Source organism: Perissodus microlepis, chromosome 12 (assembly GCF_051167445.1).
Source record: "Perissodus microlepis isolate ML-2025 ecotype Zambia chromosome 12, ASM5116744v1, whole genome shotgun sequence".
NCBI lineage: Eukaryota > Metazoa > Chordata > Actinopteri > Cichliformes > Cichlidae > Perissodus > Perissodus microlepis.
The window spans coordinates 10,637,812-10,664,197 of record NC_140472.1 but is presented as its reverse complement, the minus strand read 5'-3'; the positions used below and the strand labels follow the sequence as shown (position 1 = coordinate 10,664,197).

At 43.4% G+C, this 26,386-nt stretch overlaps 3 protein-coding genes across 10 annotated transcripts in view; 1 reads left to right on the top strand and 2 right to left on the bottom strand.

The window, feature by feature from the left end:
- The first annotated feature begins 1,210 nt into the window (after positions 1-1,210).
- Positions 1,211-9,324, top strand: klhl22 (kelch-like family member 22). 3 transcript variants are annotated; one of them, XM_084946804.1, is made up of 8 exons: positions 1,211-1,523; positions 1,788-2,044; positions 4,001-4,166; positions 4,260-4,583; positions 4,683-5,092; positions 6,566-6,758; positions 6,890-7,123; positions 7,436-9,324. In XM_084946804.1, exons 2-8 carry the CDS (start codon positions 1,797-1,799, stop codon positions 7,775-7,777), a joined length of 1,917 nt encoding a protein of 638 aa, XP_084802930.1. In that variant the 5' UTR covers positions 1,211-1,523; positions 1,788-1,796; the 3' UTR covers positions 7,778-9,324. The 3 variants fall into 3 exon arrangements, with proteins under 3 accessions (XP_084802930.1, XP_084802931.1, XP_084802929.1); XM_084946805.1 differs by having other exon boundaries at positions 1,784-2,044; positions 4,260-4,571; XM_084946803.1 differs by having other exon boundaries at positions 1,784-2,044.
- A 3,716-nt stretch (positions 9,325-13,040) lies between these two features.
- tbx16 (T-box transcription factor 16) lies at positions 13,041-21,182 on the bottom strand. 2 transcript variants are annotated; one of them, XM_084945360.1, is made up of 9 exons: positions 15,911-21,182; positions 15,646-15,802; positions 15,450-15,552; positions 14,885-15,049; positions 14,650-14,796; positions 14,492-14,562; positions 14,283-14,365; positions 13,987-14,197; positions 13,041-13,894 (listed from the first exon to the last, which is right to left on the bottom strand). In XM_084945360.1, exons 1-9 carry the CDS (start codon positions 15,924-15,926, stop codon positions 13,462-13,464), a joined length of 1,386 nt encoding a protein of 461 aa, XP_084801486.1. In that variant the 5' UTR covers positions 15,927-21,182; the 3' UTR covers positions 13,041-13,461. The 2 variants fall into 2 exon arrangements, with proteins under 2 accessions (XP_084801486.1, XP_084801485.1); XM_084945359.1 differs by having other exon boundaries at positions 15,646-21,182.
- A 353-nt stretch (positions 21,183-21,535) lies between these two features.
- The window catches only part of cabin1 (calcineurin binding protein 1), a 38,989-nt gene continuing 34,138 nt past the window's right edge, over positions 21,536-26,386 (bottom strand). For all 5 annotated transcript variants that reach the window (XM_084945353.1, XM_084945354.1, XM_084945355.1 and 2 more), the window contains 3 exons: positions 23,560-23,721; positions 23,227-23,429; positions 21,536-23,144 (listed from right to left, as the gene is read on the bottom strand). In XM_084945353.1, coding sequence (XP_084801479.1) covers positions 23,001-23,144; positions 23,227-23,429; positions 23,560-23,721 — 509 coding nt within the window. In that variant the 3' untranslated portion in view covers positions 21,536-23,000. The remainder of the gene's footprint in view (positions 23,145-23,226; positions 23,430-23,559; positions 23,722-26,386) is intronic.

Here is a 26,386-nt window from a genome sequence, read left to right as displayed (position 1 = left end):
TTTTTCCTTTCTTTTTTTGCAGGTGGGAAAAATAACTGCTCTGAGTGTCGGGGAATGATGTATGCAAAATGAAAAGTCAGCAGAAGATGAATGAAACTGTAAAGCCCAAGAAACATGGAAGCCACAATAAATTAAAAACAAAAAAAGCATCATGACTTGCTCCCTTGGAAAATCTATCTGGTAGCACATGCTTCTAAAACTGTGGGAAATCAATCTGTGATGAAGGAGAGCAAAAATACTGGAGGCTTAAAAAAAAGAACAGATATGGCTTGAAGAGCTTTATATTATCTTTTTGCATTGTGTAGCCTAACTACTGCTTTTTAATCGGTCAGTCTATGTAAGAGTTCCCAAAACACAATAAAGTAAATTGTATACAATTTTCCCTGAGCAATAACCTTACAAAAATAAACACAAAAGTCGGACAAAGTAGTAAATATGCTAATTCCTAGCCTGGTGCAGGTGTGACAGGTAGAAGCTTCAAAGTTGTTTGAGAAGGAAGCAGCGCCATCTTGTGTCAGAAAATATCACAAGCATGTATTTGTCTTTAAAAGTAGTGTTAAAGAAACATTTTTATTCATATCATTTTCATTTCTTTTTTAAACGGCTAGATTTAATATAATGCAGATATTTTCAGAAAAAAAAAAGAATATTATTGATCATTTTAAGAATAAAGTCGAAATTTCAAGAAAAAAGTCGAAATGTGCAGATTACAGTTGTTTTGAAACAAACTGCCACGGCTGCTGTATACGCTCTACAAAATGCCTTGTGTAGCTGAGTTAGTGAAGAAAAAGAAGCCGTCGTGTGATACAACATACATCCTCTTGTTATACTAAGGTGTGACCATTGATCGCATCTGTCCATTACCAGCCATTTTATTTTGAACAAATCCACTCTTCTAGGCTTGTGTGTGGGTATCTCTGACCAGATGCAACTTTCTGCACCATTTTTTCAACTGTAATCTCCACATTTCGACTGTTTTTTCCTCCACATAGATTTTCGACTATAATTTCGATATTTCGACTTTATTCTCAAAATGATGTTTGTTTGTTTTTTCTTAATGTGGCCCATCGTAAAAATGATCATGTCTACACACCGAACACTCATTTTAAAGGAAAAGGTGGAGCTCTCGCTTTATTTCTCGGCAATGTGAAAGATTTCTCTGATTGGTTCGATTTCAGAAATGGGTGGGACATAGCGCAGCAATGACCAATGGAAGTTGATCTAACGCCAAAATACCAAAAAGTAAACAGACTTTGTTTTTATGTATCAGGTGCAACTCAGTTCGCCAAAGTGAAGGTGTTCCTGAGGCCGTGTAGTATTAGACACCCGTCTGGTTTTGAACAATACGAGGACTCTTCTCTGTGCAGTCGCTTTGGTTGTGTTTTTAAGCGTACATTCTGCTGATACAGAGTGCGTTGCACTAGCTGGCGCGCTAAGTAGCCTCTAGCTTGTTTTGGTTGCTGTCTTTTATACGAAAGTAACATTAGCTAACAGCTCTGCCGCGGAGTGACAGCTAGCCGAAGGTAGGGAGATTTGTTTGTAATTTATATGCTTTCTAACAGTTCTTTGGGTTCACGTGTGGCATTTATCGGGCATTTAATGTGGTATGATTCTGTAATTTCACACTGACTGTGCAGTGCCATTTGCAAGCGAGCATTGTCACCCACACCGCCTGTTTAGCTTCTAGCTACATTTTTCATCCTGTTTGCACCACATGTCGCTGTGCTGTATGATTCCACTTTAGAAGTAAAGTGAAAGCAGCTTTGCGTGATGTATGTATCAGGCAGACAAACGCGATGAAGCCCGAGCGCCGCTGTGCTGTCATGGCTGAGGATGGAGCTCTGAGTCCAGTAGGGGGACGCGCCGGGTCATCAGGCCGCCTGCGCCGACAGTCCTACAGAAGTTCAGAGCATTTCTGCAGCCTGCTGGACGGCCTACTGTCTCTCAGACACAGTGGCACCTTGTTTGATGTTGTGCTGGTTGTGGAAAGTCGCCCAATACAAGCCCACCGTATAATATTGGCAGCCTCATGTGATTATTTCAGGTAAAACCCACAGGAGTTATTTTTTGTTTTGCTTTCATCTTCACTTTGCTGTTTTCTCTCTGTGCACACGACAGTACTGTATGCAATCTTTTGTGCCTGTTTCCACAGAGATCCAAAATTTTCATACAAGAGCATTCATATGCACGCCATTGACCATCAAAATAGTCAGCCACCTCCAGGCTAGTGAATGAATAAGTTGTTTCCTATAACACACACCACAACATATGCTAATGTGTTTACTAGCAAATCTGACCAGTTACTCTGGCACCCCCGTGTCACAAGACACAGCCTAGGCATTTTGCACAGTCCAGTTGAAACCAAATGTATCCTCAAGCTCAGCAACATTGTCATATGATTACTAGTGGTTTGCATATTTTGGGTTCTGCCACCAGTCACATGATTGCTTGAACCTCAGTGCTTTGCCCTCAGAGGCCTTGAATTGCACCTGTGATTTAGTCTTTCCCTGCGTACTGTAGTCACATCAAAACTTCTGTGGAGGTGATTTAACTTTTAAAAAAATTAAAGAGTTCTTTCTCTGTGATATAACTCTGGTTTGTTTTTATTACCGTCTAAAGCCTAAAACTTGAAAACATTTACTGGTAATAAAACCAGTGTCACTTGTTCCTTTAAGTCCACTGCTTACAAGGTCACCATAGAGCTATTGTGACTGGAATACAAATGTCACCACCAGATAATTTCGAGTGCATTACTGTGAGCATAGTTACTGTGCGGTAATGCTATAGATTCAAAAATGTGTAAAAACCTAACTTGTTGGTATTTGTTCCTGGCTATCTGTTCGTCAGATCACAGTCAGTGTCTGAGCATAAGTGTTCTTATTCACTTGAGTTACTCCATAACAGCCTGGAAATGTTAACAACAATGGAAACATTGCGGATGTCTGTGTGAAGCAGAGATAAAAAGATGGACTCGTCAACCCATCCTTCTGTTCATTTTATTAACTGCTTATCCAATTCTGGGGCTGTAGCCTGTCCCAAATGTCATAGGGTGACAGGCGGGATACATCCTGGGGACGTTGCCAGTCCGTCACAGGACTCCCACAAAGAGAAATAAACAACTACACATACATTCACACCTGGAGCTGGTTTACATTAAATAGTTAATCTAACATGCATGTCCTTGGATTGTGGGAAGAAGCCACAAATTCACACAGAGAACATGCAGACACAACCAGCTGGCAGGTTCAAAGCAGGAACCTTCTTGCTGTGAGGAGTCAGCAGTGATTTGACTCACTCGCACTCGATGTAGGGCAGCTGGTTCAGCTGATTGCAACATTGCGCCTGATTTTGACAACACAATCAGGCCCAATGTTGCATCTGTGTTTTAATCTCCCCAAATGTTTCATCAGCTAGTTAAACCAGTCAGGTGACATAGCTGCAGTTCGTTTTAGGTCTGTGGTGAATTTTACTTTTACTTGCGATTTCTTTCCTACGTCATGTCTCAAACTAAAACTGTAAGAGAAACATTTTAGACGTTTCACTGAAAACGTCAGCCTGCAGTTTGCATAAGCCAAGAGTCAATGCAACATTTTTGTTCTGAATGCTTGTTTGTAGTCAGTGCAGGACTGCAGAATATTTTCAGGGTAATGCAACGTGTCAGTAAACTCCCAGGCTCTGCTCTTGACAGGTTGCCCTCTAACCCCCTTACAGATAATGATTTTCCATTAAGCATTGTCAAATTCAATTTAATTTCACTGGTAAATATGACCTTAAAAGTGCGTATATAGAATAATCAGTTATATTAAAAACAGTTTGCTGGCTTATCCTAAAATAAGGCCTTTTCTCCCTCTGCTGGCACCATTTTTGCTTTTTCTCCCATACATTTGAATTCAACGTTCTTTGAGTTGCTACATCTCTCCCTTATGATAGGGTGTGAGTCTTATCATTACTGGGCGACCAGGATGACCCAGCATAATACTTTATTACCCTTCTCCACTAGGGGGATGTTTGCAGGAGGCCTCCGGGAAACACAGCAAAAGGAGATTGCAATTCATGGAGTGTCCTACATGGCCATGAAGAAAATACTTGATTACATCTACACGTCAGAGATTGACTTAGACCCAGAGTGCGTGCAGGAAGTCCTGATAGCTGCCACACTTGTACAAGTAGGTTGTTGTTCCTACTTATTTCTTATTCTGTTTTTTTTTTGTTTTTTTTTAATTTTTTCAGTTAACCTGTGCAGCTTTTGTGTTTTCCAGCTCGAGAATGTCATAGGCTTCTGCTGTGATTTCCTTTTCTCTTGGATGGACGAGAGCAACATTTTAGAGCTGTATCACCTGGCCGATCTCTACGCACTGCAACAGCTGAAGGCCAAAGTGCACTCCTTCATGCTCAGCAACATTCAGACGTTGTCCCGAACAGATGTGTACCGACAGCTGCCCCAGGATGAAGTGTTCAGTGCGCTGAGCAGCGACGAGCTCCAGGTGAACAGCGAGAATGAGGTGTACGAGGCAGCGCTTCACTATCATTACAGTCCCGAGCAGGTGGAAACTGACCAGGTGTACTTGCAGGTCAGTCCAAAGGTGTGTCTGCATTTATACTCATCTATCTAAATAAAGCACACATCTTAATTACACTCTATTAAAGTGTTGCATTTATGTTTCTGTCTCCCTCACCTGAAGGACAATCTCAAGATGCTCGACGCAGTGCGGTTTTGCCTGATTGAGAAGCACATGTTGCAGAGATTGCACAACAGACTGAAGCAGTGTCCGCTGAAGGATTCTGTTTCAGCTGCACTGCGTTACCACGAGCAGGAGCTCCTGCAGCCTGTCCTCCAGACTCCTCTCACCCAGCCGCGGTCCACTTTCCACTGCATACTGGGCTTCGGGGGAATGTTTAGTTCCAGCTCCCTCGCATACACCGATCACCTGTTTCAGGTGTTTCACCCAAGCTGGGGGGAGTGGAGGAGTCTCACTGCAGCTCACACTCCCCGGATGTCCAACCAGGGCATCGCCGTGCTCAACAACTTTGTTTATCTTATTGGCGGGGACATGAACACCAGTGGATTTCATGCAGAGACCCGCTGCTGGAGGTGAGACCCTATCATACGCCCTTTATGGTTCATTTTTGTGGTGGAGTTAGAGCTGCAGCTGATTAATCTCATTAATCAGTTTATTACTGAATTTTTAAATTAAAAATACAGGAAGCAATCTTACAGGAGGCTCTGGACTTTCATTTGCATGATTTGATCTTCGAGACGATAAAAGGAAAAGAAGGAAGGAGTTTGAGGATCTTTGCCAGCAGATGGAGTTTGCCTAGTTGTCATGGAAATGTAGATTTTCCAAGTTACAGTTATTCAGTATCTTAAAGAACTTTTTCTCCGCGTTTGCTTTTTAAATGATGTGTTCACAGTTTATATTTTGACAACATCCGTTTAGGTACATCCACACCTCCAGCATTCACAATACTGTGGTGATTTGGGAGCTTTGAAAGCAGACACAGCTGCAGAAATATCAGGGAGGGAGTTTTCTTCTGGACAAGCAGAAAATGACTGAAATCACACACCTTTTGTGATTTCATCCTTTTTTGCTCAGCAATCTCCGGTGATGTTTGATGCTCTCGGCTTGTCTCCATTATGTTGCAGAATGACTGCCTCATACTCAGGTGTTATTTTCAGTGACGCTTTCACATGATTGTGAGCCCGAGCAAAGAACTCTCTGGTCTTTCAGAGATGTTCTTTAAGTAAGCGAACCTGCTCTTCCTGTTTACCGGTCTGAATGGTCAATATGATGTGCTTACACTGCTGTTCTGGTGAGGGAGATTATCTTTACTAGTAGTTTGCCACAACAGCGACCAACATTAAAAGGGCTCAAGCATTAATTAGATGCAAATGGGGATACAGGTTTGATTCAAGTAAACTAGACACTGATATTTATAGTTTAATTTAGATGCTTTTAATTCAGTGTAAAGATACTAAATACATCGCTCCAGGGGTGTTCTCTGATTCACAGTTACTGTGGTGGAGGATTTCTGAGCAGCTGTCGGTCTCTGGAGGCGTTTCTTTGGCTGACACATTACTGATGTTACTTGCTGGCGTCAGATGTCTTACTGACTTGTGCACCGCATCATAAAGTCATGGAGCTGAATATTCGTAATTTCTGAGCTTTAACACCAGTTGACAGGGCTGGTGGGAGGTGGAGAAATGAAGTGGGGGGAAGAAAGTTGACTTCATGCTGAGACTTTGCACACAAACATCCCCAACTAAAAATCATTTACTAATGTTGCCAGTGCCTTTTTTATATGAACATTGGAAATTGAAGGAGTGAACTGAGTACAGGTTAGAGTAAAGGGGATTGGCTCATTGCTTTAAGATGGAAAAAAAAAAAACAACAACAAAAGAGCTGCACAGAAGAGCTGCTAAATCCTTAAAGATTTTTAAAACAATATCAATAGAAGCCTGACGGTTCTGTTTTGTTTTAATAGAGTTTCCACTTTGCTTCCAAATGAGCTCATCTTTCATATAAGGTTCTTCTTCACCGTTCTGAGACTCGTCTGCTCTTTCCAGATACGACCCCCGTCACAACAAGTGGCACACCATCCAGCCTCTGCAGCAGCAGCATGCCGACCACTGTGTTTGTGTTGTGGGCGGCCATATTTATGCCATTGGAGGACGAGACTACAACCACGAGCTGGAGTCGGTGGAGCGTTATGACCCACACAAAGACACATGGGAATTTGTGTCTCCTCTAAAGAGAGAGGTATGGAAACCTGAAGGTGTGAAAGATTGAAAATGAGTGCATGTGATTCTTCTACTGTCCACATGATGGCGCTGCTTACTCACATTTGTGCTGAGACCTACATCCACTGTAATACTAGTCTACCCTTTCAGGTGTATGCCCATGCTGGAGCAGTGGTGGATGGAAAAATTTATATAACGTGTGGGCGCCGAGGCGTGGCGTACCTCAGAGAGACTTGCTGTTTTGACCCAGCAGCCAATCGCTGGACAGGGTGCGCAGAGGGCCCGGTGGAGCGGGCGTGGCACGGCATGGCAGCCGTTAACGGCCGCATGTACGTTATTGGAGGAAGTAATGACGAGCGCGGATACAGGAGGGATGTCCTGAAGGTATCGTCCTGAGTGATCGCAGCTGTTTATCGTTGGCTCTTTGCTTCTCATGCAGTTTAAAGTATTGCCTCTTTTTCAGCCTGCTCACCTCTGTTTTTTTCCTCCTATAGTATGAATTTAAATTTAAAAATATTCCACGGCCTTTTCTAGACCGACATTATTTTGCATACTAATACAGGCCAGAAGCTTTGACTTCTCAAGCTAATTAAATTCTGTACGAGCCAGAGCAGCACGTTTTGATGCTCTTCCTGCAGCACTTTTATGAAATAAAAAGTCATTTATTGCTCGCTTTATTTTTTTCTTCAATTTCAGGTAGCGTGCTTTAACCCCACAGCCAACTCCTGGTCTTTAATGTCCCCCCTGCCTGCGGGCCACGGAGAACCCGGCATAGCTGTGCTGGACAGTCACATCTACGTCGTGGGAGGGCGTACGCACGACAAAGGCAACAGGATGAAATACGTTCACGTGTACAACGCCGACAAAGACGAGTGGAAAAACGGCACGGAGTTTAAGGCGCACGTCTCCGGCCTGGCAGCCTGTGTGGCGCTCATGACCCCCGCTGTGATTGCCCAGGCCAGAAGCTGGGAGCAACGCACCAAGGCTTCGTGGGAAGAAGTGGACATGGACAGCTCAGATGACTCAAGTGTGGACTGAAGCTGCCGTGTTAATTGGATTCCATCAAGGACCTCCTTGCGATCTCTTTCTTTCTTTCTTTTATTTAACTCTGCATGTTGAGTTTCGGATGTATTTAGTTTTTTGGGGGGGTCACATGCATGTTGACAACTCGGAGTGCCTCTGAACCAAAGGTGTCATTCAGGACCTTTTTCTTATTTCTCTGATCTGACCTTAGGTACTCTTGCCCCGTCCGGGAATCTCTTCTCTGAACAAATGTTCACGCTGCTGTTTGTTACTGATCGCTCGTCATAATTTCCTTAAAACCACCGGTGTTTCTGCGACGCTTATCACAGAGAGAAAAGGACGCTTTCGAGATTAGTAGCTATGCAATAACATGGTACTTTGGAGTAAAGACACGTATGTGGGCTTTTTCTTTAAGACTGTGGGGCCCCGAGTTATTACTGTGGGAACAGTATTACTGTGTGGCTAAATAAACATAAAAGCAAAATGTTGCTCACTGCTAGCAAGGACAAGTCTGTGGCGAGACTGCCGGAGAAACTCAAAACCCGACGATGAATCTCCACCGAAATCCACAACTACCAAAACAAGAGAGCAAAAACTATGACCAGGCATATCCCAGACCAGAGTGTGCTCTGGTGTGACAACTTGAAGCTGAATGGGTCACAAAGCTACTTGGAGATTGGAGAAGTGACTTCTTCCTTATTTCTATTTTCTGCAATGTCACACACTGAAGTTGTATTCTGTAGTAATAACAGTTCCTGTTTCTAAAACAAAAATACTATAAAAGCAGTTTTGCAAAAAACAAAAAAAAAACCCAAGCACGTGTTTTATCTGTGAAAAGAATGGCGGGGGTCACACAGTTAAGCTCTCATTATTCCTCAGCTGGTTCTCTGCATTGTCAGTTCACAACAATAAACATACAAGAAGTGGGTTTTTGTCTCCATCCCCCAGACAGCTGCTCAGTGGAGCTATCATCTCTCCAAACCTCTGAATGATCGTTATGTTGTGCAAACATCGTGCCTTGTTTTCTTGCTTTCATTCACTCTTAGCCTGAGTTTATATGTGATCCGCGTATGTCTGAACAGAGACGAGCCTTAGCTATCGTGCCTCTGATATCATCATATAAATAATGAATAATTCCAAATAATAATTATTTAATTTATTTATGTCTGTAGCTGGATAGAGGAAGGGGTCTACAGATTGAAGTTGCCATTTATTTGTAAATGAAATGTGAAAATTAACCATTACTTTATTTTTGTGCATGTGTGTCCTTTCACTGATCCGCTCATCACTTGAGCTTAATCTGAATCCTCATGATGGTTTATTTCAGAATATTTGTCTTCACAGAATTGCTTTGCACTGTGTGTGTGTATGAGAGAGTGTGAGTGTGTGTTGCCTTGGTTCATTGCAAACCCTGTTTCACACTGGACTCAACCACTGTTAACGCTTCATTTGAACCCACGTAATTGTAAATGTACCCGTCTTTTCCACATGATTTGCTGGAAACACTGTCAAACATATGCAAACAAGATAACTTTTTAAATTTGATTAAAAAATATATGTCCTGCTTTTGTCACGTCTGAATGTTGTATAGGGAAAAGTGTTACATGGATTTAACAATAGACTGGATTTTGTGCCAGCGTTGAGCTGGAAGCACCATTTATATGTCTTGGGGAACAAACATCTACGGAACTGAAACTGACTTCTAAGAAATATTAGTTTTTGTTTTGTTTTTTCCTTAAGAAAAGAAGAAGTAATTGCTGAGAAAGTTACAGGAAATTGTCAGGCGTGTAACTAAGAAGCAGATGTTTTGGCTTCGACAACTCTCTGACTTGAGTTTGTCTTTTTTTGTTTGTTTAATTTAAAGCCCATTTCATAAATCTAATGTCAGCTCCCAACAGTTGATTGTGCTCCTTGTTTGAACTGCTGCCTCCTGCCTTTTATTCCTCCCAGTCTCTACCAGTTCCTCTCCATTTGGCTCTAAACTCCATCAGCTTTATGAAGGCTGACTGCTACTTTCCTCTCTGAGGCTGTTTCATCTACATCTGTTACCCCCCATCAGCACTAAGTGTGTGTGCTACCTCCCACACACCCCTCTCTTTCACACTATTGTGCCAGCCCCCAGCAAGTAGTCTGGCAGGATCTGCTGACATCAGCGCTGGACATCCAGGATCTATGTTTGTGTTTACGCATCAAATCTCTGTGTTCTAAAACTATACTACCACCTCGGGGCCACTTAAAACGTACAGTCACGCTCTTAACCGCGTCAGCGGCCGTTACAGACATCTGAGTGCGGGTCGATCTGGTGCTCTTTGCTGGACCATTATCAGAGCAATTAAAAGGCCCACATTAGCCTGTGATGTAGAGTTATGCAGATTAAACCCAGTGGAGTTGAGGATGTGTGAGCCGAGGGGATTTTGCTAAGTGCCCACTTGTATCCTCTACTTTCTCCTGCTCTGCAGGAGAGGAGGAAGTCAATTCAATAGAGAACAAAGAAAGTCACCTGTAGACGAAGATCTGGCCTGCAAAACATCGCCTATCATTGTGTCGCAGACGATTTCTCTTCTATATGTCTACACATATAGAGTCATAGGGGCCATAGGGGGGCTTTGTCTTTATATCATGGAGCATAAAACGATGAGTTTATCATTTATGTTTGCACCAGTATCTAATAGGGGTGGGTTTTGATAATCGATTTATCGATTAAAATCGATTCTAGCTCGGATAACGTGATATCGATTCATTAAAATCCTGAACTGATTTTTTAATATAAATTTATTTTGCCCGAAATGCCAGAATCTCAGGTGAAACCTCACAAAATTTCAACAACCACCAAACAGCTAAAACAATGAATGAGAGCAGGAACACAATACTTCAAGAACAGTTTCCCGTCTAAAAATCTGTTTTCTGCATTATTCGCTTGCTTGTTACGCACAAGACTGCCGTTGTTTACAGCGCTGTCGGCTGCTGTTTTTTTTCCTTTTACTTACTTCCGAAAAGAAAACCTAATTTCTGCTGTTCAATGGGCTACTGAACAAATTGAAACTTTTTAAAATTATTGTCTCTAATAAAACCGCTGTAACTTCAGAGGAAATGTCCATATGTTGATTAATGGTTTTCTTTCATTTTTGATCTACTGCAGAATATTTTTATAAAATCCCAGGCCAGGAAAATCACCTTCATGTTTTTCTGTGTTTTATCTTCAGCTACTTTGACACAAAGGCATCTGCTGTGATGCTTACACCTTTGATAAAGTCTTGCAAGTGTCAGCTTCCTTTTTATAGATACAAAAATATGTAAATGTACTGATCTTAATTATAATATTTCTGACTGTCTGAGGCAAAATTTCCCAGATACAAATCGAATTGAATCTAATCATGGATCGAATTGATTCGGGACCTTGTGAATCAGAATCGAATCGATTCTAGAAATCAGTGACTATAACCAGCCCTAGTATCTAAGTAACCCCTGTTTTTGCTTGAAGTCCTGCTAAAAGTTGTATTATGTATTTTGTATCACAAAGTTTTTTCATGCAGTTGCTGAACATTTGGCCTGCTTTGCACTTTCCTCGTGAACTGTTCCCAGGTGTAATTTGTATTTTTTTTTTCACATGTATTCATTAATTTATACTTTAATTACTGAGAAAAGATTTTTATAAAGTAATAAAACTGACCATTGTTTCTCTCTTTTTTTACTTATTTGATTTTGCATGTCTAAATTACATGTGTAGTCCAGACCTATTTAACTGTATGCAACTTGAGGGTCTCATTAGTATGACACACATGAAAGATGGGATTTTACTGTTGTTAACATGTTATTAGACAGATTATGAGACCATATTATGAACGGAGACCAGCTGTGACATCACCAGCTGTAAGCAAATTAACATAATGCACTGACAAGTATTTTAGCACATGTTTTTAGCTTAGAACGCAGGTTTCCTGCAGGTGTAGATGGCATGAAGACAAATCACCCTTGTGCATTCATCCATGCAGTATGAGCCTCTATTCACCTAGTTCAACCCTTTAAAGTGTGAAAACCTCAAAGCCTGCATGGAAAGCAGCTGCACAGTTTGCTTTATCATCAGGTCAGACAGATTTAAAAAAAGTTACCTTTTGTAACAATGAGTCGTGAATCTGTTTGCAAAACTCTCAGCTGCTACTGTAGATTAATTAAAATGCAACAGAAATGTTAGTTATTGTGGGCAGAGGTAGAAAATGTGGTGATGAAAGCAAAAACAGATACAGTCCTGTTCCTGTACAACGGAGCCCAGGGTGGAAGAGGTTAAGCAAACTGTTTCTCTGAATCTGAGCTCCCTCTGCTCCGACCTGCTCACCGGGCAGAGCAGATTCCTGTAAAGATCAGCCTCTTCTCGTCCTCATTAAAATGGGCAAATGAAGTGTGTTCAGCAGGAGAAGCCTGTGGGTGGACAACGCCAGTTCAGGGAAGCGCTCGGATAATGAATTGCACTGAATAAAATCCACACTAGACTTGGGTTTCTCCTGAAGGATAATTCCCCCACCCCCACCCCCCCCCCCCCCCAAACCACTCTTCCTCTTACCCCCCTTGGATTTTACGAAAGTCATTAGCAGCCCATATCCCCCTGAGGGTGGAGACAGTGGGTTCTGCCTGTGTTTTTCAGTTGTGAAAAGGAGCCAACAGCCCCCCCCCCCTTTCATGCTTTTTAAGGCTCATTGACATGGAGAACGAGGGCCGTGGAGATGCTTTATGTGCCGGTGGGTAAACCACAGCAGGTGACCCAGAGTCGCAGTAATACAGCGTCTTTAATGCATGCTGTGCTTGTCGAAAATACAGAGTATAGCCTCATTAGATCAACAAAGAGGAAATACAAACAAACACCACCAAAGGCTGCGGCTCTTATCAGGGGTGGCCAGGTACAAAGCATGCAGATGTGCACCCACTGGGAGAAGGCCAAGGAGTTCAGGCACTTTTACAAACTCTTATCCATTCAGTCAGGAGACTGGCTGCATGCGTGAACATCGACTGGGAGGAAATCAAAGTCAACGGGCAGATGCTGGTGTGAGAAATAATTAAAGGGTCACAAGTAAATAAAAAAGGATACGATTCTAGAGACACTCCACAATCTTTGTTGTCACAGTTTTGTTTGAATAGAAGAAAAATGCATGAGTGAGATTCAGGATAGAAAAATCTTTGTTTCATACCTCATATTGGTCTCTTTTTGTACACTTTCGTATCTCAAGTTAATAAGACATCAGTGTAAAAATGATATGGATTCACACACAAGACTTCAAGTCCAGAGACTTTTATTTATTTTTTTTGTTTTTTATGTCACACCACAATTTGACAAACAATAATTGCACACAAATGATTAACTCTTACATTATTATTCTTAGCTTTTTACAAAAATATTTATTTACACTGGGAAATGAGGTGAAATGCAAAATAAATAGTTTTTTTTTTCTTTTTTCAAACAATTAAACCACAAACTTGAGTTGCATTAAATGGCCGGTTTGAATCCTGCCAGTCGGGGCAGCAGACAGAGCCACTCCTTTTTCTTATTCTCTCCTCTCAGTTTTTCTCACTCTGGCTGCAGGGTTGGGGCCCTCAGCCTTGTATAGTCATGCGCTCTCACAGCTGTGAGTGCCGGGATCAGCTTTTTGTTAAGATGGCATCATAAGCAGCAGCGGTAGAGTAACTCTCAGTTGACGGTGGAGATCCCTTCACCAGCACGAATAAGAGAACAGCGGGTACTGGCTCCACTCGGCCACGTTGCCATGGTGATAGCTGTGATGCACAGCTTGCGTGGTGTAGTCAGTGGTCAGATGATGAGGAGGGGGATACTGGGAAGGACCTGGGCCGCCCCACTGGCCCAGGGGCTGCTCGGTGCTGCAGGGGTTGTAGATGTGGTGACCGATGACCCCTGGCTTGCTGGCCTGGGCCACAGACATGTTGAGCACCCCCGTGTAGTCCTTGGGGCCCGGGAGGTGCTGGGGGCCACAGCTGGAAGGGCCAACCTCACGGGCCTTTGAGGAGTCGTGATCAGGGACCGTGGCTATGTCGGGAACTCTGGACTCAAAGCTGCTGCGTCCGGATCCGCTGTTGCTGCTGCCGATGCTGGAGGAGGGGGACGGGGACTTTCCATACTCATGGAACCTGAGGAGTAAAAAAAAAAGAAAAGAACAAATATTGATTGGCATTCATCAAAACAACATGATTATAATATGATCTGCTGCATTGCTGTTTACCTGTATGACTGGTAGGAAGCTGGAGTAGGAACAAGCTGCTCTGTGCTGTAGAGATCTCTTGTGTCTGCCCCAACAGGAGAGTCAGTCCTCACTCTGTGCTCTCTCTCAGCATCCCAAGGAGAGTAGCACTCCTCTTTGACACCATCCTCTTTTCTTTTGGGCAGCTCTTCATCCTCTCCGTCGAAACCTTCATACGAAGACTGGCAGAAGTCTGAGGAGCCACAGATCATCATCAGAGAGGAAGAACAAAACAAAAAAAGCATCAACATGAAGAGAGAAGAGTGTGAAAGCGGTACCTGGTGGACTGTCTTCTTCAGAGTTCAAAATGTCTGATGCCTTGGTCCTCTTCTCAAGGCATGATGGGTCCTTGTTGGCACGTCTGCAGCAGTAGATCAGTTATATTAAAAACAAATACAAACTACAATACACTGAACAATAAATGAGCTCAGATCCTTTCAAGTCAAATGACCAAACTGGAGCTTTCGCGTTGGCATTTTAACCTCACCTTTTCTTATTAGTGCCTTCATCCCGGAAGCCTTTTGCAAATGGGTTGTGATCGATCTTCAGCTTTGTAATCTGCAGGAGAGGGAGACACAAACTCAAAGTTAAAACTTTGTGATTTGTCTCTCGGCACACGGCATACTTGCAGTGCTAGAAACAGACCTTAGTGTTCTGGTAGGCAGTGACTGCAGTGAAGGAAGTCTCCGGGAAGGTGAAGGTCTGGAAAACACTCCAGCGCACACTGAACAGGTCGTCTGCCTGGACAATGTGGAAGCGCGGATGGTAGCGATGCATGGAGTGCAAAATGATCTGCAGACAAGGAGGCCATGATTTACAAGCACTGCCGAAACGTTCGGTCTAAAGACGTCAAAGTGTTGCAGATGTTGCTTTTACTCACATGGCCGTGCTGGTCGAGCGTGTTGTTGGTCAGCTTGAGCTTGAGGAAGGAGACGGACTGCTTCATCCAGTGACTCCCTGGTGCTGGAGAGTCTGGGTGGAGGTAGGTTCTGCAGGGAGGCTGAGGTTCTGCTTTTCCTGCCACCTCCCACTTCTTTTTATTCCACTGTTGGAAGGAGACACATGAGTCAAAAAGGCGAGTAGCGGAAGAATTTTCAACTCCTTCCTTTTCCACCATAGACTGGAGAGCGATGGCTGGCCTGTACCACCCACAGAGATGGGGAGGGGGGCGGGGGGTAGTACAGTGGGCTCACAGCAGGGGATAGAAAAACAGGAAGAGATAACATCCTTTGATGTACAATGTTGGGGGGGAGGGGGTGTCGGGGGGGGGGGGGGGGGTGTCGGGGGGGGGGGGTGATAAACAGGGGATGTCTTGTCTGGGGCTAGTGGCTACCACTTTGGGTTATCTACAGCCAAACCTATGACTCTAGTGAGGCCTTGGGAAGTGAATTTTCTCTCATGCATGACTCATTAATACACAAAGGAGAAAGCTACTGGTGTCTTACCTTATACCTGAAACCATCCTCTGGGACCATGTCGACCAACAACACGTACTTGGCACATGGAATAAGCCCGGATAGACTCACTTTGCAATGTGGAAACATTCGCCTGGTAAACATGGGAGAAAGAATGAGTTCTGTAAAAGGTGGGGGAGCAAGGTGTGAACATTTAACATTTTATTTTATTTTTCTGTTGCCCTACCTTCCCGGTTTAGTGATGATCATCTCTGTCCCTATTTCATGGAAGGTCGTCCACAGTTCAGTGTCCTCCAGAAACATCCTGATATTGCCCTGGAGATAGGCATCAGGTCCGGGAGCTATGTGGGCCGGAGGAGGCCCGCTGAAGTTGGACTTCAAGTCTAGAAGAAAAACATGAATAAGCATTTTTTACTGGAAAAACTGGTAGAAGAAGACACATGTGTGCTTACGGAGGCAAAGCTGATATTAAGAAGTAGTCATCAACTCACCTCTGATGGACTGCATCCTTTGGATTAAACTTGATATGTTTTTAACTCAAAAGGCTTAAAAAAAAAAAAAAAAAAAAAAAAAAAAAAAACAACGAAAGAAAGAAAAGACAGAGAACTCAGTCCAGGTGTGCGATATCCAAAGTGTGTCTTCAGCTCTGCTCTGTCTCCTGGGTCTCCTTCCTCACATGCAAAAGAAAAATCCAACAGCCCAGGAAGGAAGCCAGAAGGTCAAATCAGTCCTTGCTGCAGATGTTTCAGAGATGCTGAGTCCTTGCAGGATGGGATGACCATGACTTTTAAGGGTAGCCCAGGAGTGGGTGGGGCCAGGGAGGCCATCCTTTTGAAGTGGCACAATGATGGGTTGGAGTCCAACTGTGATTGGAGAGTGCTGGAAATCAAAGAGACTTAACAGAGGCTTGATACCATCCCCACAGGAAGGTGGTGGGGGGTGTGTGTGTGAAAGAAATGCATCTTTATTAACTGCTAAGAGACTTTAAAAACAAATAGAGATGGACTTCCGTGCTGCAGAACACATAACTCAGTGCAGCAAAACCTGTGTAAATATTTCCCTCACACACACACAGTCTGCTCATGAAAATGCCATTTAGTGTGTTTGTGCAACGTGGTTAGAAAAAAGTAATTATAATTCATTTGGCACAACTGAGAGAAACACAGCTGAAGGTCTGTGTAAACGGGTTAATGCACTGCGGTCTGTGCGTGCATACAGGTAGGGTCTATTTTTTTTTTTTTACATTTTTCAGAAATAGCTTAGTTAAAGTACACAGGCTTTTCTCATAAATACATTGCATAAATCTGACATATTGGTCTGGAAATGCACACATACACACACATATACGTATTTTCATATTTTATATATAATACATTTTTTTCATGATCTCCTTTACACTTTCCTCACTTTCCATCAAAGGCACCCACAGCAGTGGGTGGGAAACTCTATGTAAACCCATAATGACGATGATAACATGCACTCTTTCTGCAGGTAACTTTCACCTGAGGGCTTTGTGTGAAGCCTGCCAGGTAGTGAAGACTGCAAGGAAGGAAGGGGTGGTGGGGAGGGGGGGGGGGGGTGTATGTGTATTCAGGTGTCTAGACAACCCCTGATAGATAATCTCATTAAACTGGTTTCCCTTGAAATGAGCACGTTTCTGCAGCATGGAGAAAGCCCAGGCAATTAACAGCCAGTTAGCACCAAAGGCCCAAGTCAGCCTTGAATGGGACAGGAGGGGTCAGAGAATAAAGACCTGGCACAACAATCCAGCCATCCTCCAGCCCTCCACACACAGGACAAAATCCACTGCTGCGTCTTTGCTCGCAGGCCCGTCTCCTCCTGCGTCATGCCACTCGCTGCAGGCAAAAGAAATGATTAGAAAACTGCAAGTATTAGCATAGAAGGGAAAGAGAGAGAAAACCACAGTTTCGCTTCTTGCCTCCACCAACACACACACTCACTCACAAATTTGAATTAAGTGAGTTTCACATCTCATTGAACCTCTTTTTCTTTTTCCTAGCACAGACACATCACTTCCAGTCAGGTTTCTAATTGTAATCCCATGTCTGCGTGCTGCATACAATGCCTTCTGTAGGCCCAAACCCTTTTACTCCCACACACCAAGGAGTCTTTTGTTCACGTGTGACTGTATGGATAACAGCTCCGGGCACAAAACTGCGTGTGATATACGAGCGGCTTTTACAGGTGAGGAGCGAAACACAGAGATGGGTTTATGAGACAGCAGAATTGGCAGTTGGGTGTGCATAAAGAGGCGCGAGAAATAAAGTCTCCCCTGTGAAAGTATTGAGCAGCCTGTTTACTTTTGTGGAGGGTCGATGTAGAGTAAAGAAAAAAAAAAGGAGGGGGTGACATTCAGCTTTTAATGATGCACTTAAGAGATCGTGGTCTGATAATTTACCTATGTTAAATGCCCTGATGCAGGGCTCTCCACTCTCTCTGTGGAATTGGCCCTTTCCCCCCCACCTTATGTGAAACACAAATACACTGTTGCTCTCCACACTTCTTCTCTGGTGATGTTTCAGAGGACCAGAGAAGGGGTCACGCAACTTTTTTGGCTGTTTGTCAGCAACGTGAAGGGCTGAATTCTCTTTAGATCACTTCAGCTTTAGCAGAGGAGAGCATGTCAGCTTCAGAGCGGAGGTGTACATTTCAGCAGCGGCAGTGTCAATCCCATTACGCAGTGGTTCTGAAGGCGACAGGTGTGACTGCTAAAGGCCTCAGTGCGGGGCCAGGCGACAAAAAGTCAGGGTGTACAGAGGCATGACAGAGAGCTTATGTAAGAGCAAGCCCAGGGGAGATTTAGGCTGGATGACAAATCAGGGAGCCTGTCTGGAGAAGACTGATAGAGGCTGCCAAAGCCCAAATATACTCCATGAATAAGGCTTTTTTTTACTAAAGAATGTTTGAGGGTGACAGAAAGGGTCTCACGCTGCAAAAAATGACTTATCAGAGATACGCTGTGTCGCAGTGACTGCTACTCCCAGATCACCTTCAGCAGAACTCTTCTACCTACCAGGTGTCAGTCTTTGGCCATTTGCTTTAACTGCACAGATCTCCCTGTGCTCAGCATTTAACAGCTGCCAATATACAGCCAGGGCCGAGGGATCAGACGGCTCTCTGGCAGCCCAATAAAAAGCCCCCTTGAGTGCAATGACGAGAAATCTCACACCTTTTGCTCACATTAGCCATGCAGCGTAGTCCTTTTGATGCTAAATCAGCCACATTGAGTGGTTTGTAGAGACAGCAGCCGGCAACTAACACGACGAATGAGAGGAACGATCAATTTACTTTAGATCGTTGGAGGTGCTGTGTCATGATTGGTCACTTTAAGAAAAAAGTTGAGGAAAAATGGGAGAGAGGATCCTTCCATGCCCCCTCTGACATCCCTGTCCTAAATGCAGAGTGGCCGTGATCTCATCTACACAAACTTGGGGCTGGGGGACCTCACATTTGGTCCACCACATAAGAAAACAAATCTCACATCTAGCTTGCCTGGCAAAGAGGGCAAATGACAACTTCACAGCACTTCATAAGAAACTCCTGGAAGTTGCTAATGAAGACTAATGGCTTCCCTTGTGTCGGAGATTTCACACCACTGTGCACAAGCCCTTTGACCGCAGTCAGTGTGGTCAGATGGCTGCAGGAGTTCAGAGGCTGTGCAGCTCCACCAGCAGCAGGAGGACTGAAAGGGGAGAAATCCATCTTCACCAGAGCTGAGTCTTAGGAGGTGCACAGTGCCCCAGTTGTGAATCTCCTTAAGGCAGATGTGTGACATTGTACCAGATGAAAAGAACTCAATTTCAGCTGTCCTGAAATGAGTTTTGGGAGTTTTTGGTTTTAAGTTATTTGATCACAACAGAAAATAAAATGCAGACAACAGGAAATAGTGGGAAATCCAAGTCACCATGTGTGCCCACCAAAGGTTTGTGCTTTCTTTAAGTGTGGGACATTTATACTGTCCAATGAGAGTTGTTTGTAAGGTGTCTTAACACTTCTATGCTGCTTTCCTCTGACTAAACAGGGAGTTGACTCAACATTAGAGCAACAGCCTCAAACTGCACTCATAGTTGTCAGATTGCTTAAACGTGACTTTGTTACAATACAATTTGCTAAATGTGTTACTTTGTCTGACATGAATAATAAATGCTTATGTAATCTATTGTAAATGTATTATTAAAAGGACACTCATAGGCCATTTCATTAGGTACAGCAGCTTGCTCGCACCAATATCTAATCAGCTAATCACATAGCAGCAAGTGAATGTGGTCAAGATGACCCGCTGAAGCTCAAACTGAGCATCAGAATGAGGATGAAAGGTGATTTAAGTGACTTTGAATGTGGCATAGTTGTTGTTGTTGCCAGAAAATCTGCTGGGATTTTCACACCCAACCATCTGTAGAGTTTACAGAGAATCGTCAGTTTTTAGGGAGAAAGATGCCTTGATGATGTCAGAGGTCTGAGGAGAATGCTTTGAGCAGTGAGGCAACAGCAACTCAAATAACCACTTGTTACATTGAAGGTAGAAGAGCATCTCTGAATGCATGTTAAACCTTGAAGAAGATGTGCTACAGCAGCACAGGAGTACAACAGGTGCCACTCCTGTCAGCTAAGAACAGAAAACTGAGGCTACAGTTCGCTGGGGCTCACTGAAACCGGGCAACAGTAGGCTGGAAAAACGCTGCCTGCTCTTACGAGTCTTAATATCTGCTGCAGCTTCAGTGCGCAGGGTCAAAATGTGGTGTAAACAACATGAAAGCATGGATCCATCCTGCCTTGTGTCAGTGACTCAGGCTGCTGCTGGTGGCGTGATGATGTGGAGGAAATTTTGTTAGCACAGTTTTGAGCCCTTAGTACCAACTGACATGCCGCTGAAACCCCACATCCTATTGCTGCTGACCATATCCATCCCTTTATGACCACAGTGCACCCATCGTCTAACAGGATAGCACACCATGTCACAAAGCTCGGATCATCTCGAGCTGGTTTTTGAACATGACAATGAGTTGTCGTGTGAGTTGTCAATGGTCTCCACAGACACTAAATATTAACTCGACAGAAAACATCTGGGATGTTAATATGAACCAAAATCTGAGGAAGGATTCCAGCATCTTGTTGAATCTGTGCCATGAAGGTCCAAACCAGTACTAGCAAGGTGTAGGTAACATAGTGGACGATGAGTGTTTATACTTGGAAATAAAACTAACGTACAGTTTCAAAAAATGTTGGGGTGCTGTGTAAAATGCAAAAGGCAAATGATAAAAAAAAGAAATAAAACTGTTTATATTATAAAGAAAACACATCAAGAGTTAACACTGAGAAATCACCTAAAAAAGCATCTCAGAATGAATAAGGTTAATTAGTAACAAACATAAAAAGAACATAAGACAGGCCGAGTCTTTCAGTGGTAAACGTGGGGAGGAGTTCACTGCTCAGAGTTCATGTGGGTAAAACTTGAACGTAAGCAGCAGGTTTGAGAAGGCACCATTAATATTTACAAGACTAGGAGTGACACATTCTATTATGCAGACTGCTTTCAGGGAAATCATCGTTTATTTCAGCGAGCCAACGCCAAAGCACAGTCTGCACATGTCACAGCAGCATGCTTGAGTGCTAAACTGGGCTGTCTGCAGAGTAGACCAGTCAGCCAGTGAAAACATTTGGTGCCTTAAGAAATTAAAGATAGAACAAAGGACGCTCTGAAGCCTGAAACATTATGATGCAAAAGTTGGAAAATATGTCAGCAGTGTTAAAATAACAAAAGAACAGGTGATGCAACAGAGCGGTCAACATGCTACCGTCTCCCCCAGAGTGCTGGCAAATTACAAAAAAAATTAATTTTTAAAATTAATTCCATTCAGCTTTTATTTACATTTTACACAGCATCCCATCATTTCTGACGTCACAACTTTTTCAGCAATCAAGTGAAGTCAAGCAACAGCACGTAAGTAGTTACACTATATGATGAGAATCTCCATCCGCACCATATCAGTCTGCATCCACGGCTCTTGTAAGTTACAGCTGGTTTCCCCAAACAAACCATCTAATTTGATGCACACATTGCACCTGATAACAAACAGCACACACAGTGCAGATCATGTGTTTCTCAAATATATTTTTGGTTTGACATCTATAATGCATTCAGTCCAGACACAGAGAACAGTTCCACTTCAGCAGCCTGCACCAGAGGGGAGCCGGGCGAAGCTCGAGCTCAAGCCTTCGACCCACTCGCCCTCTTTAGCCGCGTTACATTCCCAGAAGCTCGGCAGAACAATAGAAAAACTATCTTACACCAAAAAATAATCGTGAAATAAAATACAAAACTTTTCTTCTTTTATCAAGGGTGATAGTTTACAATTATTCACTTGTACGCTTTCTTTGAAAAATTATGTTTTAGACAACTTTCAAGAAACATAATCGGTAAATAACTTTCTTTAACATCTTGTATAGAAAACAAAACAATCTTTAAAAAACATTCTGTTGTCTTCCTCTGAGTTAAGCTAGATTGTGACAAATTTACCAAAATGGTTTCAATGGAAAGGCATCGGGATTAGAGAGTCCTCCTCGGGACGCGTCAAAGATCGGGAAAGATCACGAAAAGTGCTTCTCGAGCTTAAGAGTTGACCGCTGAAAGCCAAAACATGTCGGAAAGATACTTGGATTTTGATACGTACCAAAAAAAAAAAAAAGCTAATTTCCAATAACCCCTTCCCATATGAGTGCAGATCAATGCTGGTGACATGGAGGTCCATCCTGGTAAGAACTGTTCCTCTTAGCTACAAATGCACATGAAAGGAAAGAAAGAAAAAAACAGTACAAGGAATACATGAGTACAAAAATAGCGCAAAGTTAAGTGCAAACTGAAAAACATCCCGAATGTTAAGTGTAAACATTTTCAACCTGCTACATGTCATGAGGCCGCGTGGCTCGTTGGCTCCACGGGCGAACATCAAACGCAGCCGATTGTTCTTGTGTCCTTTGAAATATTTCGTGTAGCAATGCATTGTGTCCTGGAGATGAACGTCTCATGCCGAAGTAAACTATCAGAGTGGAGGACAGCAGGTGCATGCTGCTGAGCGCCCATCCAGACCGAGGCGCCTCAGTTCGGTGGGCTCGTGAGACGACTGGAAAGCTGCAGCTTGGCGATATAGTTAGCACACAACATACGAGAAGATGCATAAACACGGGACTGGCTCGCTTTAAAGGCTGATTTTTTTTTTCCTTTTTCCCCAAGTTGTCACAGGAGAGCTCAAAAAGCTAAAGAGTGATATGCATAAATGGCACATTACAGACATGCTGTGAGACGAAAGCCATCATTGTCTGTCATATACATCATCACCAGAGCAACACTGCGACATGACAGCCGATGAGAATACTGCAGTGGGAGTGCGGGGTTTTTTGTTTTTTTTTTGCAATGCACGTGAGGGGACAAGAGCATCAACACAGACAGCTGCAGAGGTATGAACATCCTGGTTTTTTTGTTGTTGCTTTAAAGAATTGGGGGAAATGGAGTTTGGCAAAGTCAGGCCTGGATGTGTCATGAGTTCAGAGGCCTTCCGAGGCTCAGATGTCCATGTAGTCGTCCTCCTCGTCCGACTCGCTCTCCAGAGACGACTCCTGGCTGGATGTCTCCTGCACCTCCAGTGCCGGCTGGGTCAGAGTGTCCTTTTTGACTGTGGCTGCGGACTGGGACGACAGAATGACGTTCTGTACAGGAGCAGACAGCAGGGGTCACTGTTGAGTGCTGGGACAACAGAGAGCCGTATGCGTGGTAATTGAGAGTGCTTACCTTAAGTCTCTGTTTGGTTTCCTCTGAGATGCTGCCTTTGGGGGAGAGAAGCGTGGGGGTCGGAGGCGTTACTGTGATTTCTGGCGGGAACTTGGTAACGGTGGAAGGGATGAAAAGCTTTGGCATGTTGGGCGGGACTCGGGAGCGGATTCGGCTGGGGTCTGGAAGCTTCGACTGGTCACTGCTGGCATACTGCTGCTGGTCTGAGAGAAAGAGCGTGGAAGAAAAAAAAAAGAAGGCGTGCACAGTCACTAACGGTGCTGTTATGTGTATTATCTGTTGAATCCAATCTATGCATGTTTTTGTAAGACACTTTGATTCTTAGGTAATGACCTGGGCAAGGTTGTGTTGTGCTACATGTGGCAGTTTCCCCCTGAAACCAGCCTGCTGCTAATTCCTGCCCCTGCTGGGACACAGTGGCGAGTTTCATCTGCTGGCAAAGGTGCGACTCCTGCTGTCGGTACAAAAGTCCCTCTGCAGGCTCCTCCCGCTCCTCTGCGAGCAACAAATAACATGTTAGGGATCAATTCGACCCAACAAAATACTTTGCAAGTGCGCAAAAACTGTGCTTTAAATTTACAAAACAAAACAAATAAATCAGTGTATAAAAAGAATAAGTATTGCAGCAAATTGTAAAATGTAAGCTTTTATAGCAAATCAACTGGACATTGACAAGAAACATTTCTTTTCAGAATGGTTTCCAATGCTTTTGATTTAAAGTTGCGTTGCGTACCATTTCACTTCCTCTCTGCTTTCCTTCTTTAGCACAATTAGAGGCTACACACACACACACACACACACACACACACACACACACACACAGAGAAATGTGTTTTTGACTAGGGGTCCCATGAAAGTCATCAGGAACACTCACAAGCGACTGATTGTTTACAGGTCACCGATGAATGAGGGGATTATTTTGTGGCTGTAGCTCAGGTGGCAGAGCAGGTCAGCCACTAATCAGAAGGTCGGTGGTTCGATCCCAGGCTGCCTCCTGGCTGCATGCCAAATATCCTTGGGCAAGATACTAACCCCATGTTTGCCTACTGGTGGTGGTCAGAGGGCCCGGTGGCGCCTGCGTCCGGCAGCCTCGCCTCTGTCAGTGCGCCCCAGGGCAGCTGTGGCTACAATGTAGCTTGCTATTGCCAGTGTGTGAATGTGTGTGTGAATGGGTGAATGACTGAATGTAGTGTAAAGCGCTTTGGGGTCCTATGGACTAGAAAAGCGCTATACAAATGCAGGCCATTTACCATTTTAATAAATCTCCTTGTATTTGGCATTTATTAGCAGACAATTGACAGTAACAAGTTCCCCTTTGATTGGGACCTCACAGCCTCATTCATTAGACAAGCGTTTGTAATGAATGCAGGAACACTGCTGCTAACACTAACTGCAAAAATTCCCCCTGCAGCTCAGACACGGACACAAATATGAAAACAAAAATTATCTAATACGTTTTCAGTCTTCACCCATAATGTTGCCTAGGAAACTGTTACATAACACACATCAGTGCAGTGCTGCTTCATACCGACCAGTGAGTGTTTGCACGCACATGCAAACACACTTTTGCATGTGTTTTCAGACTTCAAAGGTCATGCAAGTTTAGGAAATGGACATGAAGCTATACAACTTCATAATATGCAGCTCCTGGTTACGCTCTCGCTAAATGAATGATGAATGCAATTCAATAAGTAATAATAATAATCACCAGTGTGTCACGGCAAGAGATATTTGTACTTCAAGGACAATTTCTAATTCTCACACTAATGAGTCCATATGAAGTTCTGTTTAGGTGTGAAAGTCGTGAAATGGACCCAAAAACTAAGATAAATATTGACATGTTAGGGAGCTGCTAGTTCCCAGCAATGGTCGCCTGAAGTTGCCTTATATTGTAAGACCAAAAAAACCCAAAAGAAATAAGAAAAAAAAATAACAAAAAAACAAACTCCACTCTACAATATTAGTGTGAGGGGGGGGGGTGCTGTGGGGAAGAACAGGAAGAGACCTCCTGTAGAAGCAGGTTCAGGGAGGGGCAGCCGTCTGCTGCAAATGGTTGGACAATGATGGGAAGCAATGTTCATCAAAATGCCAGGCATGACAGAGAGACGAGACACACAAAGAACCCTGATCTGAAATCTGTGATGGTGGTAGAAGTGTAATACCCGGTATTCTGAGACTTAATTCAGCTTTATTAGTCAAACATAAAAAACCCTAAAAAACTACTAAACTGCAAGTTGCCTTTGTCTTTTTATATTTCCGTTATTGCGTTCATGGTTAAGAAAATATAACTCCTACTGTGAGTTGGTTTGGCCACATGTGTTTTCTTCTCTGTACACAGACACACATGAAAGATTCACTGGTTCTAAGCTGCCTGCAGGTGTGAATGTGAGTGTGAATAATAGTCTTTCCTGTGACTGACTGGCAGCCTCCTTCACTATCGCCTGGTTAACAGCTAATGAATGATCAAATGTTTCATTCATGTCTGTCAATGCAACTTAAACATCCCTATGTGTATTCATTTTCTGAAAACTGTGAATGAGTTCCAACTCGCAGTATCTATGTCTGTTATTCTACCTGTGTAGTAACCCTGAGGGAGCTTGCCCCTTGAAAATAAAAGGTTCGTTTAAACTACCTTTCTGTGTCTCAAGAGTAAAAACAGGTAAGAAAGGCAAAAGAAAACAAAAAAAACAAACTTCGTCAACAACATCATGACCGTCGTCAAATGTCGTCAAATGATTATTCTAACCAACTGATGCTAAATCTACTGACCACAAAGAAAAGGTTCACACACTGAATTTGCATACTACAGATTCAAGCTCTCAGCCTTTAGAAATGTCAGTTCTACTCATCCTAAAAACCTAAAGAGGAAAGAATGACATGTTTTGATAGCAAACACGAGATTAGCTGAATATTCATTATGAGATCTGCGGTGATTAAGCCAAAGCCTTCGAGGAGCTCACGTAGGCACACAGAGTCACAATCTGGAGGATGTGAATTTCTCAAACTCTTGTTGGTGGACTGACAAAACCCAAAAGGCAAAACATAACCAGGCCAGAGCTTGCTGTTTTGTAACTGAGCTGCTGAAACCCACAGGCGCCCTCTGCTGGTCACATGGACACAGGCACTGTAGGATCATTAGAAACTGGAGCTCCACTTAAAG